This window comes from Lonchura striata, chromosome 19 (genome assembly GCF_050655825.1).
Source record: "Lonchura striata isolate lonStrDom1 chromosome 19, ASM5065582v1, whole genome shotgun sequence".
Classification (NCBI taxonomy): Eukaryota; Metazoa; Chordata; class Aves; order Passeriformes; family Estrildidae; genus Lonchura; species Lonchura striata.
Genome location: NC_140721.1, coordinates 3,079,673 through 3,101,152, shown reverse-complemented (window position 1 = coordinate 3,101,152; position 21,480 = coordinate 3,079,673). Strand labels below are relative to the sequence as shown.

Genomic DNA, 21,480 nt, shown 5'->3' with positions numbered 1-21,480 from the left:
ATTTTAGGGTTAGCACTGGTGCATTTTGGGCTTAAATCCGTCAATCCTGTGTCTGTGCTCTGCCGCTGCTCCCCCCGCGCACCACACACCGCTAATTACCGCCGTTCATTAACGCGCGCTAATTACCTGCGCGGGTAAAAGACGGCAATACCGCACCACCATGGGACAGTGACCGCAGCCGCCCCTTTCCCTGCGCCGTGACCCCCGGTTCCCCCGGGGCCGCGCATCCCCCGCGCATCCCCCGCGCATCCTGCGCGCCTCCCCGCGGGCGGGCGCGGCGCCTTTAAGAGCGCGCGCCGCGTTTGTTGTGCGGCCGCGCGAGCCGCGCTCCCATTGGCCGCGGCCGCCGCAGCCGCTGCGCGCGGGGGAGGGGCGGGCACGCCGCGCTCCGAATGGCTGGGCGAAAATGGGCTGCGGCCGGCGGAAACCAATCAGCGGCGTGTTGCTATGTGCCGGCGGGCGTTGATTGGTTAGAAGCGGTGTCGCTCAGCGCCGGCAGGGTATAAGGGGAGGGAGCAGGCGGCGGGCGGGGGAGGCGCTGCGGGCTCTGTGCGCGTCGGCGGCCGCGGCGCTCGGTCCGCGCCGGGACGCGCTCGGTGCGGCCGCGGTGAGTGAGGGCGGCGCGGCGAGCGTGAGGGCGTGTGAGGGGCGAGCGGCCGCCGAGGAGGAGCGTCCCGGCGCAGCTGCGCGCGGCGGGGCCGGGGCTGGGCGGCCGCGCGCAGCTGCGCCACAGCCGCGTCCCGTGTGTCCCCGCGTCCCCGCGGCCGCGCCGATCCCGGGCAGCATCCCCGGGAGGCTCCATCAGGGACGGTGGAGGAGATGGGGGAGCCCCCGGTGCTGGCGCTGGCAGAGCGGCGGCCTTTGTGTGCGCGGCCGGGCGAGGGGATGGAGGAGGGGGGCAACAGGTCCGGCCGGGAGGAGCAGCGGTGGTCCTGCCTCGCCACCCGTCTGGCGTGCGGGGGGCTCGGGCAGCGGCCCCGCGGAGCTGCAGCATCTCCCCCGGGGCTGCGGGCGGTAGCTCCGTGTGCCGGCGGCGCTGCGAGCCCCGGCCGTGCCCAGCCGGGCTCTGCGAGAGCGCTGCCCGCAGGGGTTGCGGGGAAGGGATGCCCCTGGCAGGGCGGCTCAGCTGCTCTGCGTTGTCGCTGTCGCCTCTGATAAGGGTGTAGCAGCTTCCTCTTCTGCAGAGCTCCGCCGAGGGTGAAACGGTAACGGGGGTTCTGCATCCCTGTAGAGAATCCTGGGTTTGATCCAGAAAAGCCAGAGGAGTTCGAGGTGACAAGAAGTAGCCCTGAGTCAATAGCTTCAGGTTTTAATGCTGGTTTTTGAAGTCAGGCTGATTTGAAATGCTCCTGTTTAAAATGCGATTTGAACGGGGTAGGAAGAAAAGACTTGGAATCCTCGCAGCCTTCCCTTACAATTCACTGGAGTGGCTCTGTCCTCACCTTCTTCTGTCTTAGAAAACAGCCGGAGGAAGGCCTGTCAGACCAGCGTTCCTGGCGTGCAGAGCTGGGCAAGGGCGGGACAGAGCGCAGCACCTGCCTCCCTGCCCTGCCTCCCTGCCTGCTCCCTGCTCCCAGACAAGGATTTTTCCTAATGCGTTTACACCTCCTTAAAGCTGGGCACTGCAGGCAGGCCTGTGCTGAGTGAGAGGGTTGTAAACAAGCAGATACTGAGGGAGCTTGCCGTGTAATCCGTGAGAGGATTCTGCCTGGAGAGGATGTGTTTTGTGACTTCATCCTCGCGGAGCACTCCCACTGATTTTGTTCAAGATCTCAACGTGTTGGATCCACGCCTCTGGTTCCTTGTAAACATTGTTTGGTGTGTAACAGCAGTGCTGGAATAGGGAATTGTGGTGTTCTCCTTTTCTCCCTGGGTCCGTGGTTCTTGTTTCCTGCTGAAAGGCTGTGTAAAAGTGAGGGCTGAGCTTTGAAGATGAGGTTGGGAATGCTGTAGGGAGGGCAGAGATATTGTTTTCATCTCATGGAGATGTCAAGTATTTCTCTTCTTTATTTATTATTTTAGCTTTCTTTGCAGGTGTCTCTTTCCCAGTGCCAGGATTGGAATAACTGACAAAACAATCCTTGAGCTCCCTCGTGTCCTCTGGATCCATAGATTCTGAATAAATTATTTCCTTTCCTTGCTGTCTGGTGTGTGCAGTTGAGTCAGGGTTGTGTTGAAGAAGACAGCATCCCTACCTGTAAATCCACATTCCCTCAAAGGCTCCTTGACTCATGGATTGAAACCTGTTGCTGAGAGAGAATTTAATTAAGGAACTGGTCACTCTGGTGTAGGTCCTGGCTGGCAGTTCAGAAGGTTGGGACCTCCTTCATCTGCTGTGGTACTACAAAAGCATTGCAGGGATTGCAGAGGAGTAAAAAACCATTTATTTCTTCTTCTTGCATCACGGCCTTGCCTTTACCTGTGTTTGTGGACGAAGAGACACCAATAAAGCCAAGCTTTCATTGGGCTTTGGTCATTAACTGGCAGAGCTTTGTTTGATTGAGTTTAAGCAGAGTCTTCATTAGCGGTCAGCTGTGGGGTGCTGGAGCACAGGGATCACAGAGTGGAGTCAGGAATGGAGAAATGGAGAGTTCAGTTCCCTGGGCTGTTCTAAAGCTGATCAGGATGTCCAAGATGTAGCAGAGAGTGTTTATTGCTTGAGAACCAGGATACACAGCTGTCTTTTTCCACTCCTTGACAGAAACCTGTAAGTTGGTCCTTCAGGATGTTCCCTCTTTTCTGTGCCTGTGTTTGCAGGTCTTGTCTTTCAGATCCAATCACAGTAACTAAAGGTTGAGCACAAGTTTCCTTTTCCTTCAGAAGCCAAGGAGAATCCATGGAAGAGAGTGACTATTCTGACCCAAAGATTTTTAATTTCTTTAGTACAGGTCTTTAGCTGGTAAATCAGTTGGCTGTGTGATGCTGGTGGAGAATGTGGATTTCTTATCATTTGTCTTTTTGGGGAGAATAAAAAGTCAGTTTTCTGGGAGGGCTGTGCCTTGGACCTGAATCCTGTTTCCTGTAGCCCCTCTTGGTCCCTGGTCCTCATCTCCCTGGATTTTGGCAGTCCCTTATCTCCGAGTCTGGTTTCTGCCGTGTCATTTTGCCTTTTTGTTCCCGTTTGTCAGGGTCTGTGGCTGTCCTGCAGCACATAAACTGAGTATTCTTGATTCTTCTCCTTCTCTGCAACCTTTTACTGGACAGCCACATCTTCCAACCTGCCTGGGAGCTTTTCCACCCTCTGATGTGGGATGTGTTGGCCATCGGGAGCAGCTCCGTCTCCGGAAGCGTCACTGGACTGGCCAAGCCACTTAAGGCTGCAGGAAATAACATAATTAATGAGACTTAGTTCTCCCACATCTTGTACCTGACAATCTCAAGTCACTTGACAATGCTAATTAAGGCTAATCACGCTCCTCTGTTTTTAGTAAATAGCTATTATCCCTGCTTCACTCTTGCTTTAACAAATGATAGTGCCAGGCACTGTGAGTCACTGGAAGTTATGGGAATGCAGCCTGGTGGAGCTGCCTTCCGGCCTCCTCACCAACAGCTCCATTGAGAGATTGGTTTTTACACCTGCTCAGGTGTTGGTGGAGAATGTTAGAATGTGAGATGTTTTGCTGACTCACAAAAATACATCACTTTTAGACTCCTTTTTTCTTTACTGCCGTCGTGACTTGTACAAAACAAAATTCCCACAGTTGAGCAAAGGCTATTAAAAGTTCCCAAAAGCTGAGGATGCTTTGAATTTGCCCTTCAGAAAAAGTTTTTGGTGTGCTAAGGGAGAAGGCAGAGTGGTGTCATTTCTCCTGTTTCACACTGGCACCACGAGGACAAAACATAGCATGGTGTGACCTGGGCATTGCACGGCCCTGCCTTGCAGCACAAGAAACCTCTGAGGTTTCACTGATGAAATACGGCTGGAGCAAGATGTTACTAAAAACAGCCTGTCTAGCATCACAAACAAAAATAAAAGAGGGGGTTAATTATCAACTGTGGGGAAATAAGAAATCTTCACGAGAGTCCAGGAACTCCCAGCTCAAACACGCGTCAGTTCTGTCACGGAGCTGCATGAGGTGAGTCAGTTCACCTGCCTTGGCAGGCTGAGAGGATATCCAGGAGGAACTAATGACAAAACTGGGCGAGGTAACAGCTGACTTGACCTTCTTAAACTAGATTCAGTTATAAAGTATTGTCATGTGAAGCTCCAAGCTCTAAATCCTCACCTGACTTTGCTCCCCTTGACACATGCTGCTAAAAAGGAGTGAGAAGGGTTGTGGCTGAAGTGCCACAGAGCTTGTCCCTTGTTAATGCAGGAATTTTGCATTAAAAGTGTTTCTGGTAGAGATGGGTCAGAATTCACCATTTTATCCTCAGCTTTACTCAGAAAATAATCAGATGTAGCAAGGTAGAAAGTAAAGTCGCTGCCTGTCTTGTGACAGATGAGCTGCTGGGCAGAGCAAGGCTGGGTTAAAGATGTTCCTGGGAAGAACCCTCTGAGCAGGTGGGGTTTGTGGGCAGGTGAAAACTTGGGAATTTGGCAAGGAGAGCTTGTAGTAGTGAGTCATGACAGGCATCTCTAGCAGACCCTTCTTTAATGTCTTTGAGGATATTGGAGTGATCCTTGCAATAGATAAATGTTCTCACTGTGTTCCCTGCCTTTATCAGGGAGAATGGATGATCCATCCTGCAGACCCAGGTAATTGAATCCTGGTCATACCTACGTTTGCCAGAGAGGGAGATAATAAAGTGATCTGAGGAACACCACAGAAAATGCAGTGATAGGAGATTTATTTGGACAGCCAGACTGTTTTGCAATTAAAGCAAATCAAGCTGAGAAGTGGGGATGATGAAAAGCGTTTCCATTTTGTCAGTAAATGATCAGCTGGATGGGAAGAGCTTTTCCTTGCTGCCTTTAGTTCAGGTTGGTGCTGGAATAGCAAGGCAAGGGTCTTGTTTCATTTTTGTGGAACGCTGTCTGTGTGATACTGGCAGTCTTTGCTCTGGGGCTCCAAATGTGACCTTCACCTTGAACGTGGCTTTGTCCAGCACCAGGGCGCCTCTGAAACGAGGAGCTGCAGCTCAGCTGATTCAGCTGCAGGGCTCTTACCCCTTCCTGGGGCTGCTGGGGCTTTGCAGAATGTAGAGGAGGAAATGGAGTCACTTGTGTGTTAAATTAGCCCAGCTTGCAGCTTTTATTTGTGGCACGAGTGGGATTTGCTGGTGGGAGCAGACGGAAGCGCTGCCTGATCGGAATCGCTGCTTCTCCAGGCGACTTCTCCTGCTCTGTTTGGTACCTCTGGAGTGGCTCCTGCTGGAATTGGGTCCTGGATTTGGCTGGAGGGACCTGGAGGTGGGCAGCTCACAGCTGTAATCTCGCCCTGCTGCTCCTTATCAGCAGCACAGGCTCTTCTGCATTGCAAAGATATCGCTGCCAGGCAACTGGGGAGAGTGGGAAGAGAATTCAGCCAGAGGTGTCAGTCATTCCTTGGAGAGGCTGAATCTTGCAGTCCCTGCTCCTGTGGTTTCAGACAGGCCTGGAAAAAGTAATAAATTACAATCTTCCAATAATACCTTTAAATAAAAAAAGGTTTAAAGAAACCTTCTGTAATAAACTACTGAGCCAGGTGATGTCTGTCCTAGCTTGTCCCGTGGCTTTTTGAGATGAAATTGTAAAGGAAAGGCTTTGATTAAATATCCAGAATTGTTTCCCTTCCCTGGTTCCCAGTGCTGTCTGATGGTGCTTTGGGTTGTGGGGAGAGATGAGTGAGCAGTCCTGACACTGAGTGGTCCAAGCCCAGCCTTAAGATGTAACGAAACTCAAAATTCTCTTTGTCCTCTGCTCTCTGTAGTCAGGAGCCAAAAAGAAGCAGCTCTGCATGATCTTCACTGAGTTATTTTAACCTGTTCTCTCCCTTTCCAGTTGGCTGAGTGCTGTAATTCACACAAGGATTCCTTTTTGGAATACAGGAGCCTTTTGGACTTGATTCTTGCATTTGAGAACCTGAAAATGCACTGGTGTGGATTATTAAAACAAGTGAAACTTTTGAATTTGATTTAATCTCCAATTTGACAGAACCTAAATCAGCTATGTAAAGAACCATTTAAAATAAGAACCATTGTTTGTATGTATGTACCATGTGTAAAGAACTATTTAAAAATATTTAATATTAATGCGTTTAATGGGTTTTTACTGGGTTACAGTGACAAAGCTACACAGACTTAAACAAAATTCTAACCTGAAGTGGGTTTTAAAATTTACTCTTTGTTCCTTTTAAGTTTCATCTCATTTCCCTGTATTTTCCAGGTGACCTTTAGAGGAAGCCTGTCCATCAGAGACACCCCAGGGGAGTTTGTTGTGGGGTGCTGTATCTATTTTTGACCAGAAGAATTGTGATATACACAGAGTGATGATCTCAAAGAGGAAAAAAAGCCACCAAAGCCCAGCCTTTGAGAGGTGATTAATGTAAGCAGCCTGGCGGTTGTGCCTGGGTTGGTGCTGGGGTTTTTCCTGCCGGGCTGGCTGTGGAATGTGGAGCACGGCAGGTGCAGCAGGGCTGGCATCCTGCCCGTCCCGGATTCCCTGTGGCCGGCTGGAGAGGCTGGGATCGCCTCCTGCTGCAGCTCCTCCCGATGCCCTCTAGTGGTTTCCTGGCAGGTGTTTGGAATGCTGCTTGCCATCAGCATCACCTTCATCCATCCCTCCATCCCCTTTTCCCCAAAACCATGAAGTGCTTCCTCACGGTGATGAGCACCTCTCACTTGTAAGGAATCACCCAGAGGAGGAGAAGGGGTTAAATATTATTATTCATGTTGTAATTGTGTCCATGCAGCTGATAAAAGTCAGTGCAGAGGGTTCCTGCTGGCTGGTTTCCACGTTTTCTCATGTTCTTCTCCTGCTTGCAGGGTTTGGAGGATGAGCTGAGGTGTTAGAGGAGAATCAGTGGTGCTGCTGAGCTCTTTGCAGTGTCACCTTAGGCAGGGTTTGAAATTGGTGCATTTCAGAAACTCGATACTGAAGGAGTGAATCACATTGTGTTCACCCATCTGCTGTTTCAGCTCCTTCCTTGGCTTTCCCTTGTGTTGTTCCCTGGTTAAATTCGGGATGTTCATCCTTCCTCCCAGACCTTCCACAAGGTACATCCCACCCTCCCACCTTCAGACGATCTGCTTCATCTTTCCCAGAGCTGTGGATCCCCAGAACTGCCCCAAACCAGGATATTTTGTCACCATCAGAGTAAAAAATGCTCCTTTAGCAGTGCCAGGTGTCTCTGAGTGTCCAACACCTGCCACTGATAACTCCTGTTCCATAGGGAAGCAGAACAGGGATCAAGCCCCAACTCCAGTTAGACCAGCCTTCCTTCAAGCTGCATTAGGGAATATTAAGGCAGTTTTTGTCAAGCAAACCTTGGTAAGTGGCTGTACTTACCTTGAGAATTTCCTTAGAGTCCTGCTCAGAGCCTGGAGCAACCCAGCTTTGACACAGAAAACTTTGCAAACCCAATTCCTTTTGCGTTTTCCTTGCATTGGGAATCAGCACATCTCAGATTTTTACTATATTAGTGGAACAGACCCACCAAAGGAGTAAGGTTGGGTTTCCAAATACCTAGATTATTTCAGAGCTGCTGCAAGCAGCTTTCTGTAGCATTTGCTATGTTCTAGTAAGTATTTCACAGACTGAAGTTTATCTTAAAATTGAATAATCCATTAAAAAAAACCTCTCAGACCCAACAAACCTGTTGTTTGTCCTGCCACAACGAACATTTGCATCTGAGCTGCATTGCAAATGGATTTTATTCAAAATTAGGCTTGTGTGTGATGGTTTTGTTCTCTGGCATATGGACTTGTACACGCAGTGGCCTTGTCTGGCAAGTGCTTGGCACAGACTTCCTCCCTTTTTTTGTGCTTCCTGAATTGCTGACAGCTTCGTGTGGGAAGTGGGTGTTGGACACCCACAGGTGAAGGGTGGATTCTGAACCCAAAAAGTTGCCCAAATGGCAAAATGTTTGTGGTGGTTTTTCCATCAGGCAGCTGATATCAGAACTCAGCAGGATGCAGCAGGACAGCCCCACACACCCAGTGCAGGCAAGCAAAGCGTTCAGCTGATTTCCTCACTGATAACCCACAACAAATGATGCTGCAAGTTTTTTCTTTGGGGTTCCTTCCTTTTTGTCTAAACCAGCTTTCTGACTTGCTGAGCATTAATTAATAGGCACAAAATTCTCTTGGTTGAATTGAGTGAGTGCATCCCAGAGATAAATTTCTCTTGAATGAGAAAAGAACAATAATGGATGATGTTGCTGGTGGCAGATACTCATCTCTCTGACGGTACTGGACATGATGATAAAGTGAACAAAGCTTCTTTTGTTCTTTTTTAAAGTGAGTGGAATGACTCCACTGCTGCCCGCTGCCTGTGATGCTGATGAACATGAGCTCATCATTCTGAAAACCAGAGGCACAGCCCAAATTCATCCTCATGCCTTTGTTCTGCAGCAGAACAAATGCACTGTTAGCTGGTAATTGTCTCTTAATTCAAATGTAGTTGTCATTAGGACATGAAAAATCCAAGAGGTTGGGTTTTGCATTGCTGGGAGCCGCAGAATACATTTCAAAATTATATTTAAGGCAGAAATTGGTCCTTATAAGCTGCTGGCTGTGCTTGTAGAATGTCAGAATGGATTTCCTGTAGGTTTTACCTCCTCTCCCACACTGATGAGGACAGAGCTCTTGGTAGACAATACACATGTGGTTAGACTGTGTCAAAGCAGTGTCTTGATAAATTATAGCTGAGCTTATCTGAAGTTTTTATTCAAGGCATTTTCTTAACAAGGCTTCCCACCAAGATCTTGGCTCACAAATCTTTATTCTCTGCCCTGCCTGAAGCAGAGAGATGGAGTTTGCCTTCTCAGCACAGCCCTGAGAACAGGAATTGCAGTTCCTCTGATACCATCTCGCCCAATTTTTTTTTTTTGTCTGCTTTTAAAAGGGTCAAATGTGTTTTGTTGATGTTCAATGTGTTATGAGGTCAAATAAATGAATGCTCATTAACTGCTTTTGCAGAAAGCTGTGTGCAGCAGATAATCCCTGTGTGTGTTCATTGCTCTGTCAGATAAATGCAGCTGTAGTATTTCCTGGTTTATTCATTGTTCTGGAGCATTGATGCTTAGCAAGTCTGGACAGAGGGGTCAGCAAGCAACAAATTAAAGGATTGCTGGGATGTTATTGTAGTTGGGGTTTATTTATCTCTCCAGGCTCTGGGGGTGCCTGTGGATTACCTTCTCCAGCTGATGGGGAAGGGAAAGTTTGGCATGGCAGGATGGAGGTGGTAAAAGTGGTGATTGATTATTTTACTGATCCATGCTGAAGTGAAGGTGAGAGGGGGTTGCAGCATTTCATTACAAATCAAGCCTAAGGTTTAGACACAGCCTGGATTCTCATTCAGCAATCAGGTGAAGTGATTGCCAGCCCTTTCCTCCAGCTCTGCCCAAGGGAATTGTCTCCAGGCAGTGCCTTGGGATCCAGCTGCATTTGGTCCCAGGAAGGGCACACTTGGCCTCCTGCTTCCCTGCACCTGGAGCCTCACGGATTCCAGGCTCTGGGATCCCTCAGGGCTGGGATAAAACACACCACACATTTGGGGATGGCTTTGTAGCAGCTGAAAAATGAGGATTCTGCTTTGGTTTACATCTGGTTTCTGCCCTGTTGCTAATTTAGGCTGCAGTCCTTGAGTGCTTCTCACCTTGGATGGGAAAACAATGCTGACTAATGCAGAACTCAGTTCTGATGAAATTCTGGTGCACGCAGAGAACTGGGGCGGGATACAGGTGAAGACTGATGAGTGTAAAAAGCAAATCTTGCTGAAATCCAGAGCTGCAGCTGTGGAGCAAACAGTGCCCAGTCCTTAGCAACTGGCCAGGTAAATCCCTGGCAAAACCTCATTTGGACTGGACATGAGAGGGGTGAGTTCCTCACAAGATTGGAAATGATCCCTTCTGTGTCAGGATGGGTCCTGCTTAGCTGTGGCTGTAACTTTAATTGGAAAAGGTTAATCTGATTAGTTGGTATTTGCAAAAAGCTTTAGGAATGAGCACTGCCCTGGAAGTGCTGACTGTTGTGATCATGATAGATAGGCTTTATCAGCAGTTTGCCTGATGAGCAAGATGCTTTTTTTCCCATTTGACTGTGAGGGAGCTGCCTCCTGGAGAGCAGAAGAAAAAATAATTCAGAAAAAAAAAGGGGGGAAAAATGGGTATCCTGTTGTTTTACAGGATTCTGCCTCCTGTTGAGCTCTGTGTGTTGTCATGGTCCCTCTGGTACCAGAGAGAGAGAGAGAGAGGGAATATTTACAGGACGAGGGGAATGGCTTGATAGAGAGGAGCTTTGGGGTAGGCATCACCAAAAAATCCTTCCCTGTGAGGGTGGGGAGGCCTGGCACAGGCTGCCCACAGCATGTGGCTGCCCCATCCCTGGAGGTGTCCAAGCCAGGCTGGACAGAGCTCTGAACACCCCATGGCTTGGATACCTTGAATTTGCTTTGTCAACCGTGACAAGGTTTGGGGAAAGTGTTGGAGGCATGGTTTTCCTGGATGCCTATGATTTTATTCCTTATTTTCTTTATTTTGGGATGGGTGGTAGTGGGGATGTTGGTGTTGTTCCATGTTGGACCCACAAAGTGCAGGCTCAGAAGCTGAACAGAATCACAGGTTTTATGGAAAGGAGAATCCTTCTGGGAGGAGCAGCCAGAGTTCAGGATTAATTTGTAGAGCGTGCACACACGCCATGGATCCAGGAGGGAGGGGAGCTGCTTCCTTGATGCTTTTCCATCCTCAAAAGGAACACTCGTCGCTGGTAGGAGTTTTGTAGGTGTGGGATCTGAAAACTCCCATTTCTGCCAACAAAAAGAGACCCAGACTTGAGCTGCCTTGCAGGTGCTGTCAGATGATGTCGGAGTGTAAAATGGTGTTTCCATCCTGAATAGGGTTTTTAACTGTCTCTTGCTATCAGGGGTAGTCTTCAGAGGCTGTGCCTTGCTTTGGCTGCTGTCAGATGTTCAGATTAAAAAAAAATAAAATGCTGGAGTGCAGTTTATAGAGTAGTTTCTACCTTCAGAGCTTGCAGGGAGTTATAAAGGAGAGTGTAATGAAGGAATCCTGCATTTCCCATGGGGAAAGTAGGGCAGAATGGAGAGAAAAACAGGTTTGGTGATTCATGGCCTTACCTGATGGCTCAGAAAACCCAGGTCCAGCTCTCATTTTTCCCATGGGGTGTCACAGCAGTGAGTCAGCCAGGGGACAGCAGGGCTGGCTCTGCTCCCCACTTTCTCCCTGGCTGGGTGGGAATCACCTTCACACCTCTGCAAGGCATTTCCAGAGCTGGAAGAATGGGTGGAGATAACAGCAGCAGGGAGCTGTGAGGGCAGCCAGCAAGTGAATAAAGATGTGTGCTGCTGATCTAATCCCCAGGCATCACTCCTGTCTGCTGCTCCTAAATCCCGCCGCGAGCTGCGGCAGCGCCGTCACCTCCGCGAGCTGAGTGTTGTGTCTGCTTTCCACCGCAGGTTCTGTGAGATCCCCTCCTTCCTGTGCCCAAATCCCTTCGTCTGGAGCGTCAGCAGCGTGTGGAGCCTGCCCCACACACCCATCCCCTGCCAAACCACGGCCTTTACCTGCGTGTTCCGGTGTTTCCCGTGCGACCCGTCCTGCGGGAGCGCCTCCTGGGCCACCCCCGACTTCAGCCAGCGCTCCGTGGCTCCAATGGTGAAGATGACAAGGTCCAAGACTTTCCAGGCATATCTGCCTTCGTGCCACAGGACCTACAGCTGCATTCACTGCAGGGCTCACCTGGCCAACCACGATGAGCTCATCTCCAAGGTAGGTGCTCCCTGGAGCAGACGGTTCCCTCCCGTTGCACATCAGCGGCTGTGGAAGTGCTTGGCCTTATCCAGCTGCTTTTTTTCCCTTGGAAAATGGGCTCTCAGCCCAAAGGATCTGTTTGGGAGCTGCTGGTTTTGTGTTACTGCTTGGGGTCTCCAGTCCTCACAAGTATACTGATCACTCTGGTGGCCAGGGAATGGATGGAGCAGAGTCAAGGCAGGTTTAGTTGGATTTCAGGAAAAGCTTTTCACCCTCAGGATGGTTGAGCACTGGAAGAGGCTCCCCAGGGTTTGGTCACAGCACCAAACGTGTCTGAATTCAAGAAGCATTGGGGCAGAGCTCTCAGGCACAGGGTGGGATTGTTGGGGTGTCCTGTGCTGGAGTTGGATTCAGTGATCCTGATGAGTCCCTTCCAGCTCTTGAGGGGTGTTAGGATAAGCTAAATTAAAAGCTCTCAGAGCCAGTAAGTGTTTTGATATAGAAGGAGCAGGCCAGTAAGAAGAGTTTGAAGTGGGAAAACTAAATTTCCCCAGTGTCTGCTGGAGCCTGCAGTGCCTGGCTGTGGTCAGGCACCGAGTTCCCAGGTCTCGGCTGCCTTGGAATAACTGTTCTGTAAAGTTTATTCAGCTTATAAAATCTGTGTTCAGAAAAAACACAGCCAGAGATTTATGAGCTGAGCTGAGTGGAAACGGTGCTGTGAGCTCTGTGTGTGCAGCTTGAATAGTTCAGCTCCTTGGAGCAGCCTGGAAAGGTCGGGATCACCAGGGACAGGGGAGCTGTGCCCCTTGGCAAGGGGTTTGAAATGTAAATGTAGCAGCATCTGTGCCCTGGAGGTGAAACTGCTTCACCTTTTGGGCCAGCTGGGCTACTCCAGGCTCTGGTGCCCAGTTGAGATGGGGCAGTGACTCCCTGGATTTTTATTTGGTGCTCTGGATTTTGTGCTGGGACACAGAAAGTGCTTCACTGGATGAGGAAAGAAGCTTGTTTTACTTGCTGTTTTTACAGTAGATTAAAGTTTGTGCTCTGCTTTTGTTTCTTGACACAGCTGGTCCCCAGCCAGGGAAAAACAAGGCTGTACATTCCCAGTGCTTTCACCTTTGATGCTTCCTTCCCCTCCTTGTTCCACGTCCATGCTCCAATGCAGCCAGCTTTGCAGGTTAAGTAGCTTCCAGCAGGGCACTGCCAGTGCTGCCAACTGCTTGGAATTGGAGCTTCTAGCCCAAGGCAGGCAGAAACTGCCCAGGAATGCTGACTGCTAAAATATGGACAGGAGAGGGAAAGGAGGGAAGCACATTGTGACTCTTGGAAGTGTTAACTCCAGTGTGTTCTGGGATCTGCTGCTTCTTAACGTTCATTTTATTCCAAGGTGTAAATTAATAGTTGGGACCACATTGCTGTTGGAGCCACCAACAGGTCACGGAATTGGAAGGCAAAGGGTTTGGGGTTTCAGGGTTTGTTTCTCAGGGTTGCAAACATGAATAAAAACACATTCTTTGTATAATTGGAAACCTTATAAAAGTAGTTGTGCAATCATGGTTTGTACAAGTGGCTGTTTGACAGAGCAGAAGGGCAGTCCCTGCCTCAAGGGGCTTCCAAACGTGGAGGAACTTTCCCAGGCAAACTTAAATCGTGGCTTTTTTATCTGTTTGAGTTCAGTTTGCAGAAGGGCTCGGGGAGATGGTTCAGTTCTTTCATCACAGCCTTATGTTCACATCCCTGAAGCAGGCACTGCAGTTGCTGTGCTCGTTTCCCACATGAAAACGTGGCAGAGGAGAAGGGAGGAACGAGGATGGAAAAGGGAGTGGGAGACTGCAAAAACAGGAGCAGCTGCAGCTCATCCTGAACCTGACTGTGCCATGGGATCCAAACAGCCCAAATGACTCCATCCTTGGAAGCATTCCCCACAAAGCAGGCTTTTATGTAACAGCAGGGTGCTGGTGATTTGCCTCCATGAAATGAATTCCTGTGCTGCTTTTGCCCCGAGCTGTACAGAGACCACAGCAGAGCTGGGCTGCTCTGCACTCCAGGAGCTTTTAGCTCCTTTGGATGCTCACAAGTTGCAGCACTGGCTGGAGCTGTTGGATGAAGCACAACTGGAGCTGAATCCCAGGATTGTTCTGTGTCAGACCATACTTTCACTTCCTCTCCATCTCCCAAGTTTCCCCTCTCAGCCCTTCAGCACCAGTGTGAACTTAACTCTGCCTTCAAAGTGTTTTGCCAGCACCAGGTATCCAAACCTCCTGGACAAATGTGCCTTGGCAGGGCAGGTTTTTCTCCCTTCTCTACTTCAGGAAAACCTTGTGCTTTAAAAGGGGTAGAAAGTTTCTCAATAAACCATTGCTATTTAAAGAAAACAATCGATGCTGAGGCTTTTAAGAAAATCCAAAGCTGTTACATGAAGCCAGTTACCAAAATGTTGCTTACTTGGCCTTTTATCTCCTGCAGCCTGAGGGAGAAAGTGGTTTAGTGTGTCTGATTTTGTAACAAGATCTAAATTGTAGGTTGGACTGTCTGGCCAAGAGAGGCCTTATGGACTTAGGAAATATTAAGGTGATCAGATAAATTGGGTGGAGTGAGTAGTTTTCCTTTCTGTGTTCCTTTGGTGTCTGGCTTAGCATGAGTGGAGGTTCTTGTTCCCTTGGAGTAATGCATCATTTAAAAGGCTGTGCCAAATTTAGTACATACTCTTGTTTCACTGCTTTTTCCAGTGCATGAGTGAGCTGAGACTTTGAGAACTCAACCCTGCCCTGCAACAGATTCCTGTGTGACCTTGAGGAAGTCACTGGATGTCTTTGTTCCTCCTTTTCCCCACCTAAAATGCTGCTGCTTTGTCCAGTCTGCTTGGAAGATTTTGGAGCAGGTCCTGTCTGCTCCTTCAAATTAGTACAGGCTGTCCCAATTCTTTTTGATTTTAATGTAAAAACAAAATCACCGTGCCAGGCAACTGTACTTAAAAAGCATATTTTGATGCCAAAAAAATGAGTGAAAGGTACTTCTTGTTACAGGCACAACATCCCATGGTTTCTAGAATGTTTGAGAAAAATATATATTCCATAATCAATGTCTCCAGGAAGGAGACATAGGAGATTTTCTTGTCAAATGTGCCTTTTACATAATTTTCTAGTGGGGCCTGAGGGGAGCAGCCAACAAAACAGACATTTAACAAGTAAAGTTAAACAAAGTTTTCAGACTGGCAGGGGTGATGCTGATTTCTACCTACCCTGAGTTATTTCAGCTCTTTCTTTTGGAATCCACGTGCTCTTGGTGCCCTTAAAGGAGGATGGGAACAAGAGCAGAAAGATCCAGGCCAAAGATGCCACTTGAGTGTCTGGGTGCTGATTTTTTGTGCTATGTGAGCAGTAATTCAGCAGAAATGTCCCTGATTATGGAAATATGTGGAGAATGTCTTGTGGGCGTCCTGCAGTTTCTTTCTTTTCCCCTGAATTACTGTGATCCAACTGCTAAACATTACTCAGTGATGTATCCTCTGAAGTTAGCCCGAGGCTTGCTGGGGAAATTTAATGTTTTCCTTTGATGTCTGCATGGAACCTCTGCTGAACATGAATGGGAAATTCTTCAGCACAAAAGGCTGCAGCTCCTCCAGGCTGAGAATTTAGGAAAAATCCAGGACTCCTGTGTGCCTGACTTTCTCATTTGGGGCCGGGTTGTTAATGAGGGAGCACTTAGAAGCTCTTTTTGATCTTCTCAGTCTGGACTTGGGAGGTTGATCAGGAAAATTCCCTCCCAGTCCTTGTGGCCTCTCTTTCCTGGAGCCTGAGCCCGGTGGTTCAGCAGCTCCTGGGGAGATTTATGGCTCGCTGAAAGCATCAAACTTTGCTCCATGTTGCAGCTGGAGGATCTGAAAAGGATTTGAGGTTTTGGTGCTTCCACAGAAGCTGTGGATGAATTCAGCTGCTTGGGAGCATTTGGTGCATCACATACAGGTGAAAGGAGCAGCAGTTTTTTCATTTTTTTTGGTTTGGCTCTTTGCTTTTTTTTCCTTTCTTTCATGTGGACAAGGCAGTGTTTAATGTTCTTTAGGGCTTTGCTTCTCGGGAACCAGCTGATATTTGTAGTTCAGTTCACTTTGGAGATGTGAAGTTATTTGCTGGGTGGGGGCAAAATGCACACAAGGTAGAACAATAAATGTAAAATTACAACATGGTAATCTTTAACCTAATGGAAAAAGAGGCACTTAATAAATGTCCAAGACATGTCTGATGAAAATCCTGCATTTCCATCATAGGAAAATCCAGTGTATGAGGTGAGAGGGATATTCCTTTCTCAAGGGTGTAAAGTTCTTGGTTTTCATTACACAGGTTTTATTCTTTCTTTAAATTAGTTCTCGTTTCTTCCCAAATATCAATTGAAGTTCCCAGCTCCACAGTAATGAACTCTTAAGCCAGGAGGGGCCATCACATCATCACACCTGACCTCCTCTGGGGCATGGGCCAGTGGATTTCCCCAGGATTGCAGCAATTCTTTCAGGAAAAGCATTTAGTCTCCATCTGAAGACTTCAAGGGGGGAAATTCACTGCTCCTTTTGGTCGTTTTTTTTTCCAGTGGTTAATCATCCTTGCTATTAAAAATCAGAGACTTTGAATTTAGATTTGTCTGACTTGTGCTTCTTGTCACTGGCCATTATTTTATTTCTTTTGGTAATAAAATACATCTCCAGTCCCTGCTCTTCTCCCTATAAAAGGTCTGCAGTAACCAAAGTCACTCTTGATCACTTCTTGGACAGACTAAACAGATTCAGCTCTGCCATGGTGCAATCTGTTTTTGGTTTTTTTTCAGTTTCACATAATTCTTTTGGTTCTCTTCTACATTTTTAGCATTTCAGTCTCTTTGTTAGGGATGGAAACAGAGCTGGGCTCATTGTTGCAGCCTCAAACTCTGCAGCAGCATCTTTCCAGCTCCCACATTTCATAATTGTATCAGTCTCACTGGCTCAGCACTGCACAGAAATCTTCTGTTCATTTATTTGCTGTGAGCTCTTCATGCACCAGATTTGTCCATTTTATACACATTTCTAGAAGCTCTCCAGTAGCTTTTGGAACCTGCTTTCCAGCTCTTTTTCCCTGATGAATTTGCCACTTCCAGGCATTATTCAGAGCTTGCTCTTAATTGCAAATATTAGAGTTCAAGCAGTAAGTGATAAACAGCAAAGCAGCTCCGGGAAAAGTCATTACGAGATTTTCGAGCTTCCCATTTCACTGCTGTGAACGTGAGGGGGAAGGCACCTTGTAATTCTTGGCTTCCATGAAGTTTAAAATGAAATGCAGGTCGAGAGGATTTCAGTGCTCAGTAGAACAATGTGTCATCAGAGCTTTTCCTCCAGCGTTTCAGCAGGAGCTGCAGCCTTAATTCCACTTTTCCAGACAAATCCATCCCCAGAACCCTTTCCAGGCAGGTTGGACATGGGCTCTGAGGTTGTTATTTGAGTCCCTCAGCTCTGTGTTTGGGAGGGAATAAACAAACAACGAGTGCCCTTTGCAGGGAAAAGTCAGGATGTGAAATCTGAGCTGGGGAAGGAGAATTTGTGCTGCCCATTCTCTAATGCAGTCTCTTAAATTAGATCCTTCTGTCCTCTGGAATTGCTTCCTCTGGGGTTTACCCTACAAGTGTTCCCTCGGATCCTGCTGTCCATAATGGGATTGAAGAGAGTCAGGATCAGGTTGTTTTATTTAGTCAGGATATGGTTGTTTAATAAGAAAAAGCCCAAGGTAATTTGTACCTCCTTGCATAATTGTGTTTATACAGCAATTAACTGCTGTGTGATTTTTGAAATATTTCATTCTGTTCCAAAAGAAGAAGGAAAAAGGTAATAAATCACAAGAGTTTAGAATTCCCTGTCAAGGAGGAGGAACAAGGTAAAAATGGGTTTTTCTAATCCATCACTTTCTTCATGAAAACAGCTCTCCTTTAATCTGCTGCTTCCTCTGCCTTAGAATTGATGACCTGGGCATAAATAAAATATTGTTCCCATTTATTATCCAGGGAGCTGCCAGGGATGAAGGACAGTTGAATCATCAGGGTTTTTGCTGCAACTGCTGCAAATCCTGAACAACTGGAGCTGGGAACTGGTGAGGTCTGAGCCCTCCTGGGAGTTTCAGCTTTTGGCTCTTGCAGTTGGAAAAGGAGGGAATTCCAGCAGAATCCAGGGCTTGCTCCTGGGAGGAGCTGCCCTGGGAATTTCCCTTGCAGGTGTGTGGTTTTAATCTGATTTATTATTCTAAGAGCAGCCCAGGAACAACACAGAGCTCTGGTTTAATCTGTAATTTAATCACACAAAAACCTGGGGGCAGAGCAGGAGGGGATTTTCCCACCTGCTGCCTTTGGGGAGAAGACCCTGAGGAGTCTCTGAGGATAATTTCTATTTTAGAATAGCAGGAAATGCTGTCTGAGGGCTTCACATGTGCTCTGGGGGAGCTGTTGTGTCTGGTAGGCAGCAGCACATCCCTGCAGGAGTCTGTCCTCTGCAGCTTTCCTCATCCAGCAGGTCTGGATGGGCAAGGACTGAAGCTCAGGAAATTCTGCCCAGTCTCCTCTCTTAAAATGCACAGTGGCAATCACAACTCTTTGGATAACTAGCAATAACAAAGGTAGAAACTGAGTCTGGATAGCTGGAATAAGGAGATTTAAAATCAGAGTTAAAATCTGTTCCAGCTCAGCTCTGAGGACGCATCTTCAGTAATAAAGTAAGTTTTAGTATCAAAATTTCTTTTGACAAGACAGAAATATTGGGAATTTAGGTGATGGATTCATAAATGAATGATAATTTCCGTAAATGGTGAAATTCTCAGCCATGAGGTGATTGGTGATTTCATCTCCCCTGCAGTGGATCTTGCTCAGGGACACAGGGGAGCTGCTGCCCTGGACAAATCTGCTTTTGCTGAGAAGCAAGTCTGCCCTCAGTGTCAGCATTGCTGCTATTATGGGCTGCATTAATGGTAAACAGGGCTCCACTGATACGTGGACACTCACTATTATGCTGCTAATTAAATAACTTGTTGCATTAGCAGTTTCCATCTTCCATCCTAGCTCTGTGTTTATCTCCAAAACCCATGCAGCAGCAATAATTAATGTGGAAATAAAAGGCTTTATTCTCCCCCTGCCACTGCTTTTTAAAATTATTTTATTGGTGGATGCTTTGAGCCTAGAGGAAAACAGCAGCACTCAAAAGTGGAGGATAAAACCAACAGTAAAAATTACATTTTTCATCCCTGTGTACCCAGAAAGGGCTTCATTGTCACCTCCTGTGGTTTTTCACAGTAAGTAACAAAATTCTTTTCTTGCATTGTGCCAAATGGAAATGGCTGCCAGTGGTGAATTGCCAGAGGTGCCCAACTCATTCCAGACTCTGGGAATGCTGGTGCCTGTTGGGAATGAGGCCATGGAAGTGCAGGGCTCAGGGTTAAGCAGTGCCCAGGCTCCCTGTTCTCCTGGGATTCACAATCACACATTTCTGCTCTGCTTTTCTCTGCCCCTAAATCAATTGGAGTAATTGCTTTTAAAAGTAAACACTCCATCTGCTCTTTCTCCCCACAGTACCTCCATCCTTTTTCATCTTAAATTCAAGTTTTGAAGCACAACAGCAGCAGCAACCAGAGACTGGAAATCACAAGAGAATCCCAAAAATACTGTGAAGTTTTATAGAAGTCATAAATCTGATGGCTTTTTTTTTTTTTTTTATTTGCCTTCAGTAGTTTGTGCCCTTAGCCATTTGCATTTTGAAATTTCACTTTGAAGTCTGTGAGCTGGAAACTCATTTAAAAATAAATAAGAACAGAGTCCAGGAGCCCAGGGCTTCAGGAAGGAGGGGGAATAGCACAGGGCTTGTGATTACAGGAGGAGAATTCAGTGTTGTGCTTGAAGTGAGTCAGGACAGCCTGGCAGGCACGTGAGGGACAAGGGGACAGAGCAGTTTGCAACTATTTTGTGAATTCTGACGTTTTTTATAGGGTTTGGCTCAGGATTTAACTCAGCAGAGCAATGTCTTGATCTGTGTTAGAAATCCAAGTGCTCGAGGAAAAACCTCCCCCTCGATTTGAGGGGAATTTGTATTTCCCTGAGTGCTGCTTTTCATTAATTGCAGAGCCCCAGAAGAAATTCTTTTTCTCCCTTCTGCAGCTGCAACATAAAATTTCCCCTCTGAGAGAAATCTCCTGCCCTGCCCTCTGGGTATGGATTAATAACTGGAAATGTGCCCCTGGATCCTGACCCATTTAAATCCCTCCATCTTCCTGGGCAGCACTGACATTCCAGGGATAATGCTGGATGTCCACTGTGCTTCATGATACTTCAACATTTTTGGGGAATCTTGTGAAAATGAGGATTTTTACTGGCTCCAGCACCCAGAAATGTGAGAGGATGAGAGAATCTCCCTTTGAAAACCAAGCCAAACTGGACCAAAAAAGTTCTTATTGAGAAGAATTTTTAAATGAACCATTCCTTAAATTTGCCTGAGGGTTTTAGGGATCAGGAGGCACTGGAGCACTGGAATTTCAGAGCACAAGGATTCTTGTAGGTTGGAGTAGGGCTGGGGGTTGGATCAACACCTGGGAGGCAGAATAAAAAATTGCAATGATATTCCCATCAGAATAAAACCAGACAAAAAGCCTTTCATTTGTGCACCTTCCTGCATAACCTGAGCCACAAAAGCTGGAGCTGTTCTGGCCATGGAATGCAGCAGATCCTGGTTATTCCCTGTGTTTTTGCACTGCAACACAACCTGCAGGGCAATAAAGGCTGTGCTGAATTAATTGAATTATTTCAGAGATGAGTTTGGTCCACTAATTCCATATCGACTTTGGGCTTTAAATAGCATTAAGGACCCGTGGTAAAACTCAATTAAAACTCAGGAATGCAGCTGGAGCAGGGTAAGGTCACATCTGTGCATGAGGTGGGACAGTGGGACCTGTTCCCTTGACGTGGGTCCATGTCTGGTGTCATCGGAGCAAAATGAAATCTCAGTTTAATCTGCTCATGGCCTGCCCCTCCTGTGAGGAGAGCAAGGTGGAATTAATGAACCCTGAGGTGGAGCAAGCAATTGAACTCCTGCTCCCCTGGGAAATGCTGGAGTGTGATGGGAGGGGATGGTTGGAATGGCTGGGCAGAGCCTGGAATCTGCAGCAGGAATTTACAGGTTTTATTTTCCATTTTTCTCCCTGCTACGCGTTGTAGGGGCTCATCTTTTTAATCAAATTAAATCCAGTCAGGCTTAAAAGGTGCCACAAAGGCTGAGCTTGGTGTGGGTTGTTGAAATTGGGATGAAGTACATGAGCACAAGGATACCTGGGCTTTGGGGCACATCTTGGTGCTCAGACTCGTGTCAGGCTATATTGACACCACTTTTTGTCTTACTTAAAGGTCTCCTCCCTTCTCTGGAGGAGAATCTATCCTCCATGGATGTTTAAGGGTTAGATCAGCAGTGGGAATAGATAAATTTGCCACTCAGAATTGTGCTGTGTCTGCAGTAATTCAGAGCCCAAACTTGGGAAATCAGTGATCCCAGATCTCTCTGGAGAGCTCCTTGTGTGGATTCCTCAGTGCCCAGGGGTTGGAACATCCCTTCTGTCACTGCACCATTCTGCCACCTTGTTCT

General features: G+C 47.5%; 1 protein-coding gene across 5 annotated transcripts in view; it reads left to right on the top strand.

Annotated features, from left to right (window-relative positions):
- The first annotated feature begins 513 nt into the window (after positions 1–513).
- YPEL2 (yippee like 2) overlaps positions 514–21,480 on the top strand; it is a 32,752-nt gene continuing 11,785 nt past the window's right edge. The window contains exons 1-3 of one of the 5 annotated variants that reach the window (XM_085557078.1): positions 538–607; positions 6,308–6,466; positions 11,558–11,870. In XM_085557078.1, coding sequence (XP_085413204.1) covers positions 6,465–6,466; positions 11,558–11,870 — 315 coding nt within the window. In that variant the 5' untranslated portion in view covers positions 538–607; positions 6,308–6,464. Of the gene's footprint in view, positions 608–1,064; positions 6,467–8,544; positions 9,960–11,557; positions 11,871–21,480 lie in introns of those variants that run through there. The other 4 variants (XM_021524890.3, XM_085557076.1, XM_085557077.1 and 1 more) reach the window with 4 other exon arrangements.